The following is a 21,320-nucleotide window of genomic DNA, read 5'->3' as shown; positions in this document are numbered from 1 at the left end:
CCATTGTATATCTTTGCCTCCTTTGTCATAGATTAGTTGACCATAGGTGCGTGGGTTTATCTCTGGGCTTTCTATCTTGTTCCATTGATCTATGTTTCTGTTTTTGTGCCAGTACCATATTGTCTTGATGACTGTAGCTTTGTAGTATAGTCTGAAGTCAGGGAGTCTGATTCCTCCAGCTCCGTTTTTTTCCCTGAAGACTGCTTTGGCTATTCGGGGTCTTTTGTGTCTCCATACAAATTTTAAGATGATTTGTTCTAGTTCCGAAAAAAATGCCATTGCTAATTTGATAGGGATTGCATTGAATCTGTAGATTGCTTTGGGTAGTAGAGTCATTTTCACAATATTGATTCTTCCAATCGAAGAACATGGTATATCTCTCCATCTGTTGGTATCATCTTTAATTTCTTTCATCAGTGTCTTATAGTTTTCTGCACAGGTCTTTTGTCTCCCTAGGTAGGTTTATTCCTAGGTATTTTATTCTTTTTGTTACAGTGGTAAATGGGAGTGTTTCCTTAATTTCTCTTCCAGATTTTTCATCATTAGTGTATAGGAATGCAAGAGATTTCTGTGCATTAATTTTGTATCCTGCAACTTTACCAAATTCATTGATTAGCTCTGGTAGTCTTCTGGTGGCATTTTTAGGATTCTCTATGTATAGTATCACGTCACCTGCAAACAGTGACAGTTTTACTTCTTCTTTTCCAATTTGGATTCCTTTTATTTCTTTTTCTTCTCTGATTGCCGTGGCTAGGACTTCCAGAACTATGTTGAATAAGAGTGGTGAGAGTGGACATCCTTGTCTTGTTCCTGATCTCAGAGGAAATGCTTTCAGTTTTTTACCACTGAGAATGTTTGCTGTAGGTTTGTCATATATGGCCTTTATTATGTTGAGGTAGGTTCCCTCTATGCCCACTTTCTGGAGAGTTTTTATCATAAATGGGTGCTGAATTTTGTCAAAAGCTTTTTCTGCATCTATTGAGGTGATCATATGGTTTTTATTCTTCAATTTGTTAATATGCTGTATCACATTGATTGATTTGCATATATTGAAGAATCCTTGCATCCCTGGGATAAATCCCACTTGATCATGGTGTATGATCCTTTTAATGTGTTGTTAGATTCTGTTTGCTCGTATTTTTTTGAGGATTTTTGCCTCTATATTCATCAGTGATATTGGTCTGTAATTTTATTTTTTTGTAGTATCTTTGTCTGGTTTTGGTATCAGGGTGATGGTGGCCTCATAGAATGAGTTTGGGAGTATTCCTTCCTCTGCAATTTTTGGGAAGAGTTTGAGAAGGATGGGTGTTATCTCTTCTCTAAATGTTTGATAGAATTCACCTGTGAAGCCATCTGGTCCTGGACTTTGTTGGAAGACTTTTAATCACAGTTTCAATTTCATTACTTGTAATTGGTCTGTTCATACTTTCTATTTCTTCCTGGTTCAGTCTTGGAAGGTTATTATTTCGAAGAATTTGTCCATTTCTTCCAGGTTGTCCATTTTATTGGCATAGAGTTACTTGTAGTAGTCTCTTAGGATGTTGTGTATTTCTACGTTTCTGCGGTGTCTGTTATAACTTCTCCTCTTTCATTTCTAATTTGATTGATTTGAGTCTTCTTCCTCTTTTTCTTGATGAGTCTGGCTAATGGTTTATCAATTTTCTTTACCTTCTCAAAGAACCAGCTTTTAGTTTTATTGATCTTTGCTATTCTTTTCTTTGTTTCTATTTCATTTATTTCTGCTCCAATCTTACGATTTCTTTCCTTCTGCTATCTTTGGGTTTTGTTTGTCCTTCTTTCTCTAGTTCTTTTAGGTGTAAGGTTAGATTGATTATTTGAGATTTTTCTTGTTTCTTGAGGTAGGCTTGTATAGCTATAAACTTCCCTTTTAGAACTGCTTTTGCTGCATCCCATAGGTTTTGGATCATCGTGTTTTCATTGTCATTTGTCTCTAGGTATTTTTTGATTTCCTCTTTGATTTCTTCAGTGATCTCTTGGTTATTTAGTAACGTATTGTTTAGCCTCCAGGTGTTTGTGTTTTTTACGTTTCTTTCCCTGTAATTCATTTCTAATCTCATAGTGTTGTGGTCAGAAAAGATGCTTGATATGATTTCAACTTTCTTAAATTTACTGAGGCTTGATTTGTGACCCAAGATGTGATCTATCCTGGAGAATGTTCCATGCACACTTGAGAAGAAAGTGTAATCTGCTGTTTTTGGATGGATTGTCCTATAAATATCAATTAAATCTATCTGGTCTATTGTGTCATTTAAAGCTTGTGTTTCCTTATTAATTTTCTGTTTGGATGATCTGTCCATTGGTGTAAGTGAGGTGTTAAAGTCCCCCACTATTATTGTGTTACTGTTGATTTCTTCTTTTAGAGCTGTTAGCAGTTGCCTTATGTATTGAGGTGCTCCTACGTTTGGTGCATATATATTTATAATTGTTATATCTTCTTCTTGGATTGATCCATTTATCATTACATAGTGTCCTTCCTTGTCTCTTGCAACATTCTTTATTTTAAAGTCTATTTTATTTGATATGAGTATTGCCACTCCAGCTTTCTTTTGATTTCCATTTGCATGGAATATCTTTTTCCATCCCCTCACTTTCAGTCTGCATGTGTCCCTAGGTCTGAAGTGGGTCTCTTGTAGACAGCATATATATGGGGCTTGTTTTTGTATCCATTCAGCAAGCCTGTGTCTTTTGGTTGGAGCATTTAATCCATTCACGTTTAAGGTAATTATCAACATGTATGTTCCTATGACCATTTTCTTAATTGTTTTGGGTTTGTTTTTGTAGGTCCTTTTCTTCTCTTGTGTTTCCCACTTAGAGAAGTTCCTTTAGCATTTGTTGTAGAGCTGGTTTGGTGGTGCTGAATTCTCTTAGCTTTTGCTTGTCTGTAAAGCTTTTGATTTCTCCATTGAATGTGAATGAGATCCTTGCTGGGTAGAGTAATCTTGGTTGTAGGTTCTTCCCTTTCATCACTTTAAGTATATCATGCCACTCCCTTCTGGCTTGCAGAGTTTCTGCTGAGAAATCAGCTGTTAACCTTATGGGAGTTCCCTTGTATGTTATTTGTCGTTTTTCCCTTGCTGCTTTCAATAATTTTTCTTTGTCTTTAATTTTTGCCAATTTGATTATTATGTGTCTCGGCGTGTTTCTCCCTGGCTTTATCCTGTATGGGACTCGCTGTGCTTCCTGGACTTTGGTGGCTATTTCCTTTCCCATGTTAGGGAAGTTTTCGACTATAATCTCTTCAAATATTTTCTCTGGTCCTCTCTCTCTCTTCTCCTTCTGGGACCCCTATAATGTGCATGTTGTTGCATTTAATGTTGTCCCGGAGGTCTCTTAGGGTATCTTCATTTCTTTTCATTCTTTTTTCTTTATTCTGTTCCGCAGCAGTGAATTCCACCATTCTGTCTTCCAGGTCACTTATCTGTTCTTCTGCCTCAGATATTCTGCTGTTGATTCCTTCTAGTATATTTTTCATTTCAGTTATTGTATTGTTCATCTCTGTTTGTTTGTTCTTTAATTCTTCTAGGTCTTTGTTAAACATTTCTTGCATCTTCTTGATCTTTCCCTCCATTCTTTTTCTGCAGTCCTGGACCATCTTCACTATCATTATTCTCAATTCTTTTTCTGGAAGGTTGCCTATCTCCACATCATTTAGTTGTTTTTCTGGGGTTTTATCTTGTTCCTTCATCTGGTAAATAGCCCTCTGCCTTTTCATCTTGTCTATGTTTCTGTGAATGTGGTTTTTGTTCTACAGGCTGCAGGATTGTAGTTCTTCTTGCTTCTGCTGTCTGCCCTCTGGTGGATTAGGCTATCTAAGAGGCTTGTGTACGTTTCCTGATGGGAGGGATGGTGGTGGGTAGAGCTGACTGTTACTCTGGTGGGCAGAGCTCAGTAAAAACTTTAATCCTCTTGACTGTTGATGGGTGGGGCTGGGTTCCCTCCCTGTTGGTTGTTTGGCCTGAGGCAACCCAACACTGGAGCCTACCTGGGCTCTTTGGTGGGGCTAATGACAGACTCTGGGAGGGCTCACGCCAAGGAGTACTTCCCAGAACTTCTGCTGCCAGTGTCCTGTCCCCATGGTGAGCCACAGCCACCCCCCGCCTCTGCAGGAGACCCTCCAACACTAGCAGGTAGGTCTGGTTCAGTCTCCTATGGGGTCACTGCTCCTTCCCCTGGGTCCCAATGCACACACTACTTTGTGTGTGCCCTCCAAGAGTGGAGTCTCTGTTTCCCCCAGTCCTGTCGAAGTCCTGCAATCAAATCCCAGTAGGCTTCAAAGGCTGATTCTCTAGGAATTCCTCCTCCCTTTGCCAGACCCCCAGGTTGGGAAGCGTGACGTGGGGCTCAGGACCTTCACTCCAGTGGGTGGACTTCTGTGGTATAAGTGTTCTCCAGTGTGTGAGTCACCCAGCCAGCAGTTATGGAATTTGATTTTACTGTGATTGCCCCCCTCCTAGCGTCTCATTGTGGCTTCTCCTTTGTCTTTAGATGTGGGGTATCTTTTTTGGTGAGTTCCAGCATCTTCCTGTCAATGACTGTCCAGCAGCTAGTTGTGATTCTGGTGTTCTCACAAGAGGGAGTGAGAGCACGTCCTTCTACTCTGCCATCTTGGTTCCTCTCACCGGGAATTATTAATTACAACAGTAACCACCATTCATTAAGAACCTAAGTCCCTTATTATAAATGCAAAAAAGAAAAAATAAAAGAACCTAAGTCCCAAACATTGTGTTTGGATACTTTTTTTTTTTTTTTGGCCATGCCAGGTCAGTTGCTGCATGCGGGATCTTCTAGTTGAGGCATGCGGCTCTTAGTTGCGGCATGCATGTGGGATCTAGTTCCCAAACCAGGGATCAAACCCAGGCCCCCTGCATTGGGAGCATGGAGTCTTACCCACTGGACCACCAGGAAGTCCCATGCTTTTTAATGTATCAGTTAATTTGATATTCATAATTATATGAGTAAATGACATGAGGCCATTCCAGAGCTAAAGGAAATAGGACTCAGAACTGAATAGATGAGTTGCCTGAAGTCACAAAGCTAGTAAGTGGTAGAATCCAGATTTGAATTCCATTTCATTTTTGGTCTGTTCTTGTCTCTACCACACACTGCCTCTTTAATGCTACTACTTCTCCATTTTTCAGATTTTACCTGGAAATGTCGATGTTTTGCTTTTGGTGAGTCTCAGGACAAAAAATCAGACCCCAGGACTCAACCAATATTCTACTTTTCCATCAAGGCAAGGGCACCATCTAGTGGCCACACTTTGCCACCAATACAGTCAAAGAATGTAGAGGGGAAGGAAATGGTTTTCCTCCACTGGTTTTATATGTCCTTGCATCAAGTTGGAGTATCTGCACTGACTCTTCTAGGCAAGAAGAACAGGAGCCCAGGGACTTCCCTGGTGATCCAGTGGTTAAGACTCCGCACTTCCACTGCAGGTGGCACGGGTTTGATCCCTGGTCGGGGAACTAAGATCTCTCATGCCTCATGATACGACCAAAAAAAACAAAAAAAAAAAACAGAAGAAGAGGAGCCTGGTAACATTAAGGACTGTACATGGTTTTGGAATGAGACAGACCCAAGTTCAATCCCAGATTCACCATTTACTAACTGTGTGACTTTGGTAAGTTACTAAATGTAACATGAGTCTCAGTCTCCTCATTCGTCAAATGAAATAACACCGTTAGCCTGAGAGGATTATCATGGAAATGTCAATGAAAATCAGCCAGCACAGTAACTGATCCAAAGAGCTTCCTCGATAACTGCTGGTTCCTCTTCCTAATCTTCTTTCATGTAGCCTAAAACCACATGGGTATTTTGCTTCTTTTTTTTTTTTTTTAAAGAAAACACATCCATACCACTAGCTCATGCTGTGTTTAACATAACTTCCATACTTCTTTTGTATGCAAACTATAGTAGAGGCAAATTTCCCAAAATGTATTCCTTATTTTTATAAACACATGAAATTAACAATAAGCATTTTTTGAGTACCTACTTACAATGTACCAGGCACTTATGACAGTGGATGGGAACTCACTATTGACTGGGGAAAAAAGACTACTTAACATGTAATACCATGTAAAAGTACTGTCATGGATATAACTGACAAATGGAAGAGAACCAAATCTGTTAGAAGGATGTGGATCAGGAACGCTTCATGAAGAAACACCATTTGAAAAGTCTCTTAAAAGATGAGCTCACCAGATAAGGGCACAGAACATTCCTGACATAAGAAAAATATGTCAGAAGCAATGAGGAAACATGAAGAAGTACAGTGTGGTTGGAACATAGGATGGGATGGATGAAGAGGCGGGGAGAGATCTGTGGTACAGGTCAATGACAGCTCGTTGAGCTCATCTGGAATCTAGATGATAGGTGCATTATCTATCACCACCATTGTCATCATCATCATCATCATCCATAGCAGTTATCATATATTGGATATACACTATGTGCCAAACTCTGTACATGCATAATTGCTAAACCTCACAACCCTGCAAGTTATATGTTATTTTCACAGAGGTTAAGAAATTTGCCCAAAGGCACAGAGTCAGTAAGGAGTGTAAGCTGAGTGAGATTCAGCTCCAGGTCTCTCTGATTCTACTACACTAGTGGTCCCAATCTTGGCTGTACAACACAATCACGTGGACAATCTGTTTAAAAATAAAGGTTTCAGACCCAGTTCTAAAACAGTATATCTCTAGAGAGTGGGACTTGAGAACCTATATTGCAAACAGACTCTCCAGATGTTTCCTAAATAGGAAGCCAAATGGCAGTTCTGCTTCTTGAAAATACCACAGAGCCTCTTAAAACACACACACACACACACACACACACACACACACACGAACACTACTAATTTACAGCTTCCATCTATGTGTCAAGTGCCTAATCCTCACAAAATTCTGCAACGGTATTATAATCCCCAATTTAAAGGAGAGAAAAGTCAAGCTCAGGGGGCTTACAGATAGCTTCCCTCTTCCAGTCAACAAAGCAAGGAGCAAAAACAAGATTCAAACACAGGTATGTCTAGTTCTTCTTTGTCATGCTGTGTGGTAGAATTCTAAAATACCCACCCCCCAAATGACCCTTGCCCCTGTATTCTCTCCTCCCCTTTGAGTGTGAGTGGAAACTATGAATATGATGAGATGTTACTGCAGTGATTATGTACAGGATGAGTAATCACTGAAGTGATACATGGCAAAAAGATTATCTGGTGGGTGTAACCTATTCTAATCATGTGAGGTCTTTTAAAAGCACAGTGTTTTCTGCATCTGGTAGCAGAAATGAAAAGTCAGAGAGGTTTAAAGCACTAGAAGGATTCTATGCACCATGCTGACTTGAAGATGGAGGGGCCACATGACAAGGAATACGTGCAGCCTCTAGAAGTTGAGAGCAGATCTCAAGCTGACAGCCAGCAAGAAAATGAGGACCTCAGTCCTGTAACCACAAGGAAGTGAATCCTGCCAACAACCTGAATAAGCCTAGAAGCAGACTCTAGCCTTGGAGTCTTCCTCAGAGCCTCCAGATAAGAGCCCAGCCTGGCCAATATCTTGATTTCAACAAGGAGAGAACCTTTCTGAGATGTCCGATCTACAGAACTGTAGATAATAAGTGGTGGGAGTTTTTTAATTGTGGTAAAGTACACATAACATAAAATTTACCATTTTTAAGTGTTCAGCTTAGTACCATTAAATACATTCACATTGTTGTGCAGCCATCCTAACCATCCATCTCCAGAATTTTTTCATCTTCTCAAACTGAAATTCTGTACCCATTAAACAAGAAATCCCTAATCCTACTTGCCTCAGCCCCTGAAAACCACCATTCTACTTTCTGTTTCCATGAATTTGACAACTCTAGGTACCTCATATATGTAGAATCAAACAATATTTGTCTTTTTGTGACTGGTTTATTTCACACAGCATAACGTCCTTAAAGTTCATCCATGTTGTAGCATGTGTCAGAATTTCCTTCCTCCTTTTTAAGACTAAACAGTATTCCACTGTATGTATATACCACATTTTGTTTATCCATTTATCCATCATATGGACACTGGGCTGCTTCCACCTCTAGGCTATTGTGAGTAACGCTTCTACGAAAAGCACATGTGTATACAAATATCTGTTCAAGGCTGTGCTTTCAATTCTTCAGGAAATATATATATATATATATATATATATATATATATATATATACATATATATAAGTTTTGTTTTAAGTCAATTCATTATCTTGAACACTGAGTAAGTAAAAGGAAATAATCGAGCATTTATTTATCCTGTCTATTTGAACTGTACCACTGGGTAATTAAATAATAGATGAAGAGAAATGTTTCCTTATATAATTATTTCTGATAAAAATTGAAACAAAATGATAAAATATCATAATTTTGCAGGCCCCAAATGGATCTAGCTACTGAGCATCAATAGTTGGTAATATCTGGGAGGTCCCTGGTGGCCTAGCGGTTAGGACTCGGCACTTTCACTGCCATGGCCCAGGTTCAATCCCTGGTTGGGGAACTGAGATCCTGCAAGCTGTGTGACGCAGCCGGAAAAAAAAAAAAAAAAAAAGTTGCTAATATCAATAAAGAGCAAAAACCAGACATCATGTGTCTCCTGATAAAAGAACACAACACTGCCTATAGTCTTGCCAAAGGGATCAAACCTAAGTCTGATCCAGTCTCTGGATCCACCTGCCAATTTGCAAGAAAAGCAGAGACAGAGGAACACGCTGAATTGCACCAGTATGCAATCAATAAAATCTACATAATGGAAAACTCCTACAGGTCAAAGGGTCTGGATTCTTCAATACATAAATTGCAAACAAAAGATATCAAGTTTTTTTAAATGGGCGATATAAAATATAGAATTTAGGAAAGCAAATCCAAGAAGTGATTCCTATAAAAGAACAATGGTTACTTTAAGAGACAGGGAGTTGGCTGTAATTTGAATGGGGCACATAGAGAGACTTCCGAGGTAACTGGCCAAATTCTATTTCTTAACCTAGATGGTAGCCACAAGGGTTAATAATTAATTAAGATATATTTAAAAGAAAAAAATAGCACAGTAAATGTAACAATGAGACAGCAGCCCAAATCCAGATTGAATTCGACTGAAGAGCTGTCTCACTGCAGCTCTGCCAAAGTCTCACCATTGAGTCTATCTCAAGCCAAGAAAGCAGTTCATACCAGACTGAGTGGTGACTGAGGTCAATGGCAAGTGGGTAGAAAAGCAATTAAACCAAGAAGGCAAAAGCAAAACCAAAGGAAAGGAAAAAAAAACCGTAAACAGTATAATAAGCTGAATTTTCAAAAATCTTTATGCTATCACATATACACCATCTGTTCAAAACAAGCCTGTCTCATTTCCATCCTGTAAATTCACCATACTTACTCCTATCTCAGTGCCAAAATTTTTCCATTAGAATTTGGGTTTTTTCTCAGAGTTATTTCCCATTTTTACCAATTAACTACTGCTAATAAAGGCAATCGTATGTTTACCAAATATTTACATTTACATCTTCAAAAGTAAGGGTGCAGAAAAAAGATGGCAGAAAGAAAGCAACAGGAGCCTGAAAGAAGAAAAGGCCACTAGAAGCTGATTTACCAAGTTATGATAGAGGTAGGCCCTTCTTTAGATACAATGGAGTACTAGAAACTATATCCCCAAGGCTGCATTCTTTCTTGTCTTTAGCTATTTGGACAACGGTGGAAACTGAACAAGCAATTGAAAGCAGCTTGAAGCTATAGGCCTGCACTGTCCAATAAGGTAGCCCCTAGCTACATGTGCCTACAGGCCACCTGAAGTACAGCTAATCTGAACAAAGATGTGCCATAAGTGCAAAAGACATAGTGGATTCCAAAGACTTAGTATGAAAAAAAGAATGTAAAATATCTCATTAGTAATTTTTGTATTGATTACCTGTTTAAATAATATTCTGGATATACTGGCATAAACAAAATATATTATTAAAATTAATTTCACCTGCTTTTTACTTTTTAAATGTGATTACTACAAAAATTTTAAATTATGTATATGTGGCTCACATTATATTTCTATTGGACATCACTGCTATAAAAACCATTATTAAATAGTGTTGAACAGGAAGAACTAAGCAGCTGAAAGTGGGGATTTTTCAGAGTTTTTTTCTACTGTTTGCGCTATTGCCAACACTACAACTCATTTAATTTCTAGCCCCTGTCCCTGGATATAAAATAGAGGTTAAAAAAATCAGTAGGTGCATTAAGTCATGGATACAACATTAAATCATGGGCCAAAGGAACTAAGTTCTAGTCCTGGTTCTGGAGTTACCCTGGAGAAGTCTTTTTTTTTCTCTGAGCCTTAGTTGCCTGCCCTAACAATTAGGTAAAGGAGCGAACCTAAATTTAGACTCCCATTAATCTGTCAAAATATTTTTTTTCTTTCTGTCGGAATTGGTTTTCATAAAAATGAATAAATACTCACTCTGAGTCTAACACATCCTCTGCGAGAGCCTCTCATCATTTTGTCCTTGGACTAAAAGAAAAACAAAAACATTCAATGAATAAAAGATAAACAGACTGTTTTTAAAATCATCTAGGGATAAAGAGACAACATTTATAGTAATATTCCTCCCTTCTCCCCATCCCCACCCCACCATCACTTAAAGATAGGAATTAGGAGGTTTAAAATGTTTTGTAGTCTATACAAGTAAAACTAATCCCAGAATTTTATGTGTACCTTAAATGTAGCATATATTACACGATATTTTCATTCCTCCTTCATACCCCTTAACTCTCAACTAAAATATGTTTCTCATATTTTAGTAAGTTTGAGAGTCACCTGGAAGGCGACAAATTACCTGGGGATTTAAGAATCACTCCCAGATGATTCTGACTCAAGCAAACACAAGACCACGTTTTGAGAAACATTGCTTTAACTTTATCTCCTTGCAACTCCCCAAATGGGTCACATTTTTTGCCTCTGAGATTTCTCATCCAATGTTCCTCAGCTTGGAATATCCTTGACCCTGATTTTCTGCCTTGCCAACTGTCATTCATCAAGTGTCCTACCTCCGTCTGATTTGAATTCCCATCCCTGGACTCCCAGAGTCTCCTGTGTGTTCCCTCGTTGTGGCATGCACCATCTTGTGCTATGATGGCTAGTTACTTGTCTGATTCACCCACAGACTGCACATTCCTTAAGGGGTAGAAACTGTATCTGACTTATGTTTCTGAACAGTGTCTGGCATACATTAGGTAATCAAAAAATATTTATTAATAAAATGTTGCTTATCCTTTATGTTTCCCCTACTAGACTGAGCCAAGCAAAGGCTATGTTCTGCATAATAAGCCCCACGTTGACATTCAGTAAATATTTCTAGAATTAACTTAGGCATGTGTAATAAAATAAAGTAAAACCTCAAATAACTAAAGTTTTAAAAATATTTAATACCTCAACAACTGGTATTTTTCTGTACTCCACTATGTGACAAAGTAAAACAAGCCAATATCATGGGGTTATGTTTTCTTGTTTGTTTGCTTGTTTTTAATTTTTTGGCCGTGCCACACAGCATGCAGGATCTCAGTTCCCCGACCAGGGATCGAACCTGGGCCTTCAGTGGTGAGAGCTTGGAGTTCTAACCACTGCACCACCAGGGAATTCCCTGGGGTTATGTTTTAAAGAAAACTGTCCCACTTTAAACCATAGATGTCCTACATCCATTGTACTGAGCCATAGGCAAACTTCCAGCTATAAGATAACTAAGTTCTGGGGATTTAATGTACAGCATGGTGACTATAGTTAACAATACGTATTGTATACTTGAAAGTGGCTGAGTGAGTTCTCACTACAAAAAAAAAAAGGTAACTATGACAGGTGATGATGGATGTGTTAATTAACCTTATTGTGGTAATCATTTCACAATATATATGTATATCAAATCATCACACTGTACTTAAACTTAATGTTATATGTCAATTATACCTCAATAAAGCTGGAAAAAATAAATTCAATCTTTCTTGGAGATATCTGCATGTCTGTACACAAAGATCTGCCTTACCCTTCTCATTGCAGTACATGCTGTTAATATAGCCTATGTCATTGTTTTCACTGATTCTTACCTTATCAATGTAACAATATTACAATGATAAATCAAAGTAAACTCTCTTCAAAAAAGAAAAAAATGAAACAAAAAAGCAAAGTACTGAGCTATAGAAATTCATGTTCAGAAATTATTATTGAAGTACTGAAGAGAGTCTTCTTACTTACAAATATAAAGAGGACTCACATTTTATAAAACATTCTCAACATCAAGCAGGGTTGAAAAGAGTTCTTTACTATCAATATAGTTGATAAAAACACAGTTAACAAAAACATTCCCTAAGCATTTAATAGCCCTTTTACCATACCGTATACTTATCTTCCCTCCAAAAGTGCCAAGGCAATACACAAAAATAATAATTAGGTTTGAAAATACCCAATTAGAGTTAGAATAAAACTCAAACAAGGTAAGAAACATCCTTGACCCTCTTCCATTTTTAAAAATAAGATTACAGTAAATAGAAAAAGAGTAAGACAGGGTTATAAGTTAGAAAACATTGAAAGAGATAAGTGAAAATAATTAAAGCAAGTATAACTAGGAAACAATCAGACAAATCCAGAATGTGGGACATCCTATAAAATAACTGGCCTAGACTATTTTAAAATGTCCAAAAAAAAAAAAAGACTAGCATATAAACGACTGTAATATAGAGCAAAAATAAATTATGTGCATAGAGGCACAAAGTGCTATGAACTACAGAAGGCTCCCTGCCATGGAAAAAGATTGGGAAAGGCAATACTAAAGTGTGACCAGGTCTCAAGGTTCAATCTGGGACTAAATAAAAGGATTCTGATAAGAGAGGGAAGGTAGGAAAAAGAAGGCATTCCAAGCCAAGGGAACAACATCAGCAAAAGCACAGGTATGGAAAACTTTACACATGAGGTCTTCACAGAAGAGTAGACTGATAGCCCAAGCACAGTGTGTGGAGAGGAAGGTGGAGAGAGATGGAGAGATGAGGCTGAAAAGGAGGTATGGGGACCAGGTCCTGGAGGGTCAGAAAAAAACAGTGAGAAGTTAAGGAAATTAAACTTTATTCAATAGTTAATGGAGAGCTACTGAAGGTTTATGAACATTCTCAGTGGTGTGTTATAGAAAAATAACACTGTCAAATATGAGGACTTGGGGAAAAGGGATGATGGTGACATAAATGATACAGCAAAAGCAGCAGCAGCAGCAGCAGCAGATTCTCACTCATTGATACCCTCCATGTCAGTGGTCCGCAACCTTTTTGGCACCAGGCACTGGTTTCATGGAAGACAATTTTTCCATGGATCGGGGGTGGGGGGGGATAGTTTCGGGATGATTCAAGCACATTACATTTATAGTGCACTTTATTTTTAAATAAATATATAAATTTATCTATCTACCTATTTATTTATTTATTTATTTGGCTGCATTGGGTCTTCATTGCTGTGCATGGGCTTCCTCTAGTTGCGGTGAGCGGGGGCTACTCTTCGTTGTGGTACATGGGCTTCTCACTGTGGTGGCTTCTCCTGTTGCGGAGCATGGGTTCTAGGTGCACGGGCTTCAGTAGTTGTGGCTTGCGGGCTCTAGAGCGCAGGCTCAGTAGCTGTGGCTCATGGGCTTAGTTGCTCCACAGCATGTGGGATCTTCCCGGACCAGGGATCGAACCTGTGTCTCCTGCATTGGCAGGTGGATTCTTAACCACTGCACCACCAGGGAAGTCCCTATTTCTATTATTATTACATTGTAATATATGATGAAATAATTATACAACTCACCATAATGCAGAATCAGTGGGAGCTCTGAGCTTGTTTTCACTTGCCACTCACTGATAGGGTTTTCATATGAGTCTGCAAGCAACTAATCTATTATGGTCTCTGTGCAGTCAAACCTCTCTGCTAATGTTACTCTGTATTTGCAGCCGCTCCCCAGTGCTGGCATCACTGCCTCAGCTCCACCTCAGATCATCAGGCATTAGATTCTCATAAGGAGCGCGCAACCTAGATCCCTCGCATGTGAAGTTCAGAGTAGGTTTCGTGCTCCTATGAGAATCTAATGCCACCACTGATCTGACAGGAGGCGGAGGTCAGGTGGAAGGTGAGTGATGGGGAGCAGCTGTAGATACAGATGAAGCTTCACTCACTCACCCGCCGCTCACCTCCTGCTGTGCAGCCTGGTTCCTAACAGGCCACGGTCGGGTACCAGTCCGTGACCTGGGGGTTGGGGACCCCCTGCTCTATGTAATATGCACTTTATACATAGTAAGCCTCACAAGACGTTGCATGGTAAAAGTTATGCACATATTATAAATGAAAGTGACACCAGGGAGATCAAGTAAATTACCCAGTTAAATTACACATGTAAAATGTAGCAGAGTTTGACCCAGCAGGTACAATTTGGAAGGGCTGCCCTGCAAAGCATCCTCCCAGACCACACCTGCACTCTGCCAGCCTCGAATCCTCCTCCTCTTCCACAAGGACACAGAGCCCTCGCCCTCATTTTCTCCCCACTCAGCTCCAACGTGGGGCCACAGGGAAGCTGGTGTGACTAAGTCCCCCAGGCACAGTGAGTGCTGAGGAGTGGTTATCTGACCAAGCCGGTCGATCACAGGACCCACAACCCCAGGGACAAGGAAGGATAGAACCTTTCACAGGGAGTTTTTCTACTGGGGCTGAGCTGATAGGGAAGAGCTCTTTCCTATCTGTTCTTGAAGCTGTGAGGTCCAGTTGCCACAGGTCTTGTGCCCTCTACACGAAGGGTTAAAGCACACACGCTGAGAGGAGGAGAGAGGAGAGGCAGAGTCCTAGCTGCAAGTGGTCTCCAGATACACCTTGATCTGAGGCAAACCGGCCTAAGCCAATGCTATTCACTGAATAGCAGGGGTCTTTGTTTGGGGTTTTTTGTTTTGTTTTTTATTTTCCTGCTGTTCGTTTTTTGATGAATACTGGTACTGATGAGAGAAAGGTAGGGCCAACATAACCCCAACTCCAGCAATCTTCCTACCAGGTGCTGTGCTACCAATGTTCTCAAACTTACTAACAAATGTATTTTTTAGCAACTTGGCACAAACATGTCACCAGCCACAAGGTCCAGCACCTTAAGAAAGGATCACTCACAAAACAGATGCTAAAATCTTTTCAGCTAGATAAGAAAACAGAATCCCCCATGAAGCAGAGAGATAGGGGGTGATATATTCTACTCCTAAGGGGCTCCAGAATTAACAAAGATTGTTGAATTTGGTGGTTGGGTTTGTTGGTTTCTTATATCTTATTAATGCCAAGGGCAGTGGCTTCTGTTACAACGAGACATGCTATCAAAAATTATTTCTAATAATCGTTATGCTAATCCTAATGCTAACCCCAAGGTATTGATGACAGCAATAACACCCATTCCTGTAGTCTCCTTTCTATTTGGGAGAGCACAGACTCCTTAAGCCACCTTGATAGTATTTAATGTACCAGAGAGCCTTCACTAGTTAATGCCTTGTGAGCACTCAATAGCCCAAAATGTCATCATGCTACTGGAAAGCTACACCACCAGAAACACTGAGGATTCACAGACCCACAATAATGGAGGAATTTTCCCTATCATTCATCCCTCAAGTTGCCATAGATAACTTCCTCATCTCCCCCTCCCCATTACAGAGGGCCTCATTTGAGCAGCAGTATACTACAGATAGAGCCTTAGGAAAATATACTGAATCGGTATACAAGGGGACAGTGATATTTGGGGTCTCTCCAAGATCCTGGAAGATGGCTGCCTTCCTTCAAAGAAACCAGACATGTATCAGAACAGAGATATATACAAGATCATCTTTAAGAGCTGGAACAGCCTAGAGGTAATTATACTAATTATGACTAATTATACTAAGTATCAGAAAGTATTAAAAGTAATAGAACTACAGTAGGAAGGCCAGAACCAGAACCAGAAAGCCAGAATAGAAGTGTTGCTGACCAAGAGGTTAGACCTGTTTGGTTCTTGTAATAGGTATGTCTCTAACACAGAGATACTGCATCTTGATATCAATGTCTGATTAAATATCTATAATATAATATATAATTCCCTTTAGTCTGCTTCTGCTTATAAATTTGGCATCCCACATAGCTTGCTTTCAGAGACTATATGTACTAATGAACTAATGAGATAGCCTAAATATGCAGTCTCCTTAACAGTTATGTATCTTGTTATGAATTAACAAATTTGAAAATTAGCTTATGTAATAATTACCACAACATACATTTAGTGAATATTATTATATGTCAAACAGTGTCATAAACTTTAGCTTTTTGTTAATATTTGCTGAGCACTTATATGCCAGATACTGTGCTAGTGCTTTAAATATAATATTAATTAATTCTCACATCAATCTTATGATATAGGTTCTTTTATTATATCCATTTTGTAATTGAGAAAATAAAGGCTCAGAAAGGCTTATGTAACCTGCCCACGGACTCACATATAATAAGTGCGATAGAGAGGATTCCAATCCAGGTCTGACTCTATAAGGCCATGCATTCTACCACAGTTACTATAGATCTGGTTAATTTAAGTTTTCTTTCAAAGTTTTTCTGAGCCACAAAGGCTGAGTGTCAAATCAGTGATCCTTCTGAACTCAACAGTATAACTGCCACCCTACAAAGCCTCGCAGCAGTACTTCAGAGGGTGGTACCCCTGCCTTCTGAACTATTGCTGGCATGTAAACCCTTACGTCATTAGATAACAGATACAGGTCCACATCTCTTATCTGAGACTTTCAGATCAAATGTGTTTTGAAATTCACAATTTTTGAAAAGTAATATACATATAGTACATAAACTGTGTCACACCTGCAGGGGAGTCTGAAGTATTAAGCATTTAATTAATTTCACAATTAAGCATACTACTATTTAGGTAGTACAACATATATTTACACTAAGTATGATAGAGATTATAAATAGCCACACAGTTTAAGACAGGCTTTACTTCCAAATGAGAATATAATAAATTTAGAATAAAAACTTCTGGAATTCAGAGACTGAGGGATTTCAGAATTATGGGTAAAGGACTGTAGACCTGTATTTTGATCTAGTGACATCTTACATTGTAAAGTCCCAGGTCTCTCACTATTTCTTAAAAAGGACAATTTTATCTTCAGGTCAGAATTTCAGGCCAGTAGAAAGAGAACCACTTTCACAGGGTTTAATTAAGCACAGCTATGATGACAGGGATTGCACATCCTTTCTAAGAAAAAGTTAAATATTAAATACTAACTAGTAGCCTAAGTGCTACAAATTACTTAAGGTATGTTAATATATATTGGACCTCAATGTATATTTCCTATGTTTGTTTAGTTTTTCAAATACTGCCCAAAATACTAAATAGTGATTAATGTTATTTCACAAAAAAATGATTGAAAGAAATGATGGGGGTGTGTTAAACTCCAGGTGGTTTATGCTGTATATTAGTACTTCTCCCACCAAACTGTGCAGTGATAATCCATTATTATCATTCAACTTCACTTTTCTATTAAAAATTGCCAAGAATGTTTCTCCTTATTTGGAAAAGACTAAGTCAGGGCCCAAGATAATAAGATAATGAAAAGATGAACAGCAAGAAAAGCACTACGAAGATGGGAAAATTTGTACAATGCAAAAATTTTTTTTAACATCTTTATTGGAGTATAATTGTTTTACATTGTTGTGTTAGTTTCTGCTGTATAACAAAGTGAATCAGCTATACGTATACATATATCCCCATATCCCCTCCCTCTTGCGTCTCCCTCCCATCCTCCCTATCCCACCCCTCTAGGTGGTCACAAAGCACTGAGCTGATCTCCCTGTGCTATGCAGCTGCTTTCCACTAGTTATCTATTTTACATTTGGTAGTGTATATACGTCCATGTCACGCTCTCACTTCCTCCCAGCTTACCCTTCCCCCTCCCCGTGTCCTCAAGTTCATTCTCTACATCTGCGTCTTTATTCCTGTCCTGCCCTTAGGTTCTTCAGAATCTTTTTTTTTTTTAAGATTCCATATATATGTGTTAGCATACGGTATATGTTTTTCTCTTTCTGACTTACTTCACTCTGTATGACAGACTCTAGGTCCATCCACCTCACTACAAATAACTCAATTTCGTTTCTTTTTATGGCTGAGTAATATTCCATTGTATATATGTGCCACATCTTCTTTATCCTTTCATCTGTTAATGGACACTTAGGTTGCTTCCATGTCCTGGCTATTGTAAATAGTACTGCAATGAACATTGCAGTACATGTCTCTTTTTGAATTATGGTTTTCTCAGGGTATATGCCCAGTAATGGGATTGCTGGGTCGTATGGTAGTTCTATTGTTAGTTTTTAAAGGAACTTCCATACTGTTCTCCATAGTGGCTGTATCAATTTACATTCCCACCAACAGTGCAAGAGGGTTCCCTTTTCTCCACACCCTCTCCAGCATTTATTGTTTGTAGATATTTTTGATGAAATGCAAATTTTTCGTGTTGTTCTTGTATTGCAAGAACAATAGCCAGAACCATGGATTTTTGAAGTCTTAGTCCTAATTCTAAAACTCATCCCACAGATCCCAAATTAGAATGAGGCTATGCTCCAAAAGCTCCTTGTTCAAATTTGGAGTTTAGAACCCAGAACAAATTTTTGCAAAGAAACTGTTAAAAATGGTTCCCAGGTTAGCTAGGAAAAGCACTCAAAATACAGCATGTGAATATCAAAAGATATGGGGAAAGTTGTTATAAATTCAAACATTGCCTAAGAAATTATTTTCTTAAAGAATTTCTCTTAGATGTTGGTGCTTAAGGGAAAGCAGGATTATGAGCAAGAATAAGGAAGTAGGTCAAGAATTCAAGAACTATGCCAAAGGGCTTAAGAAACTTTCAAGGACTTGAGAAGTCAATGATCTGCAATAGACATATTTTACTTTTATAATCAAGGGGAAAAAAACCACTTTTTAAAAAGGCAATTTAAAAACACTCATCCTGAACAGACCTGTGGTTGCCAAAGGGGAGAAGGGGTGGGGAAGGGATGGATTAGGAATTTGGGGTTAGCAGCTGCAAACTATTATATATAGAATACATAAACAACAAGGTCCTACTGTATAGCACAGGGAACTATATTCAATATCCTGTGATAAACCATAATGGAAAAGAATGTAAAAAAGAATGTATATATATGTATATCTGAGTCACTTTGCTGTACAGCAGAAATTAACACAATACTGTAAATCAACTATAATTCAATCAAAAAATTAAAATTAAAAAAATTTTAGAAAGAATAAAAACACTCATTCTTTATCAGGTCTAATTTTACTTCAGAATGTATGGGTTTCCAAAAAAAAAAAAAAAAAAAAACGAAGGCAGAAGAGTTAACATGCAAGCACAGAATGGTGGGTTGGTCACAAAGGATATCATCACCTATCTGAAATTTACACTTCATCCTCTTCTGGGTGACTAAAATTTCAAAGTAGAATTATCTTCAAGAATTTGCCACTACCTTTCTGTGCTCACATTTTGTGAATTAAAAAAATCATCACTCAACAAATTCTAAGACTTAGTATCTGCTCCTCCTCCCCTTCTCTAGTAGGCTTTCGGTGAACTGGAATGGAAGAAGAGTCTTTTATTTATCCTTGGCATTTCAAAGGAGATGATTTAAGTCCCTATCTTACAACTTAGATGTAAAAGGATTCAGTACTTTTTAATGATTAATCAATGCAGTTTGCACTTTAGAACAGCCTCCGCAGAAAGTTTATTTCATTGTGATAATGATGTAAATTAGTTATCACCTGTAAGCAGAATAGTGATAACTTGGGTTTATTGTCATTTTAAAATATCAATGCTAGCACAATTCGGTATCCGAAGACAGAAAGAACATTCTATCTGGAGTCAGAAGACTTAATCACGTACAGAGAAACTACTGTGTGATTTCTTACGTCTCAATTTCTTCATGTGTAAAGGAAGTAATAACTATTTCACACTATTGCTCATTCCATAAATATTTACTGAATACTCACTAAGTGCCAGGCACTGCTCTAGATACTAAAAACAAAATGATGAACATAAGTCTCTGCTGTTCTCATGGAACAGAGACTTACATTCCAGAGGGAATGCTTACATTCCAGAGGGAAATAGACATAAACAAACAAACAAAAAAACAAAATAATTTTAGCAGCTAATAAGAAATGCTATGAAAAAATAAAACAAGACCATTGTGCTAGTGACTGACAGTGAGGTCTACTTTATATGGTTGTTAAGCAAAGACTTCTCTGAGCAGTGACGCCTAAATGAAGACCTGTACACCAAGAAGGAATCAGCCATGGTACAGCCGTGGGGTAATATCAGTCCAGGAAGCCAGAAAATATATGCACAGGCCTGAGGCAGGAACAAGTTTGAGGGGTTCTAGGAACACACAAAAAAAGCTATAGTGGATAGAGAGTGGTGAGCAAAAGGTTTACTGTAGAAAGGTAAGTGGAGAAAGATCACAAAGCCATAAGTCATAGTAAAGAGTTTGGATTTTTTTCCTATAGTCTAATATTAGAGAATTTTCAGCAGGGGGAAAAACATGATCTTTTTTTTTTTTTTTCATTTTTTTTAAAGATCACTTGGGCTGTTGATAGAAAATGGATTTTAGAGCACAAAAAGGAAACAAAGAGAACAGTTATGAGGTTTTTGCAATAGACCAAGTGAGACATTATGGTGGTTTATATGCGATAGTGGTAGCAAGAAAAAATGGGAGAAGTTATGAGGCTTAATGAGGCAATGTATTTGACAATATTAGAAAATACCTATGACAATGATTAATATAGTAGAGGCTTGTGACACACTATATTTTCCAAAAATGGCCTATAATAGTATTTCTCATCCCACAAGCTCTTCTAGAACTTTGCCACTCCCTCATTAAGAAGTGGTGTCTTTTGTTTGTGGGTGGGTCTTTGTAACTGCCTTAACCTAGCAGACCGGGTGGGACATAATACAAATTATTGTACATTCTCTTCCCGCATCACAAACAGCATGGGAATCTTAATCTCCCAAAGCCAGATGACTGAGTTCTCATTATGTAAGGATGAAGGAAAAATGATATCCTTTATTCATTTTGCTACTTGAAGAAATGTAATACAAAATGGTACAACAAATTATATAGAAAACTTTTAATAAAATGCCCTTAGGTTGTAGAATATCATGTATAAAATGATTCCATTTGTACAAAATATACATAAATGTGTATATCAGCACAGAGTTGCTAGGAAAGCTATTCTCCAAAACACAG

The 21,320-nt window shown here is 38.3% G+C and overlaps 1 protein-coding gene across 2 annotated transcripts in view; it reads right to left on the bottom strand.

Annotated features, from left to right (window-relative positions):
- The window catches only part of OSBPL9 (oxysterol binding protein like 9), a 180,640-nt gene that overhangs the window by 145,470 nt on the left and 13,850 nt on the right, over window positions 1-21,320 (bottom strand). For both annotated transcript variants that reach the window (XM_059922327.1, XM_059922325.1), the window contains exon 2: window positions 10,485-10,535. In XM_059922327.1, the coding sequence (XP_059778310.1) occupies window positions 10,485-10,535 (51 nt within the window). The remainder of the gene's footprint in view (window positions 1-10,484; window positions 10,536-21,320) is intronic.

This window comes from Balaenoptera ricei, chromosome 1 (genome assembly GCF_028023285.1).
Source record: "Balaenoptera ricei isolate mBalRic1 chromosome 1, mBalRic1.hap2, whole genome shotgun sequence".
In the NCBI taxonomy this organism is placed as follows: Eukaryota; Metazoa; Chordata; class Mammalia; order Artiodactyla; family Balaenopteridae; genus Balaenoptera; species Balaenoptera ricei.
The sequence above is the reverse complement of the archived record's forward strand: the minus strand, read 5'-3'. Positions and strand labels throughout refer to the sequence as shown.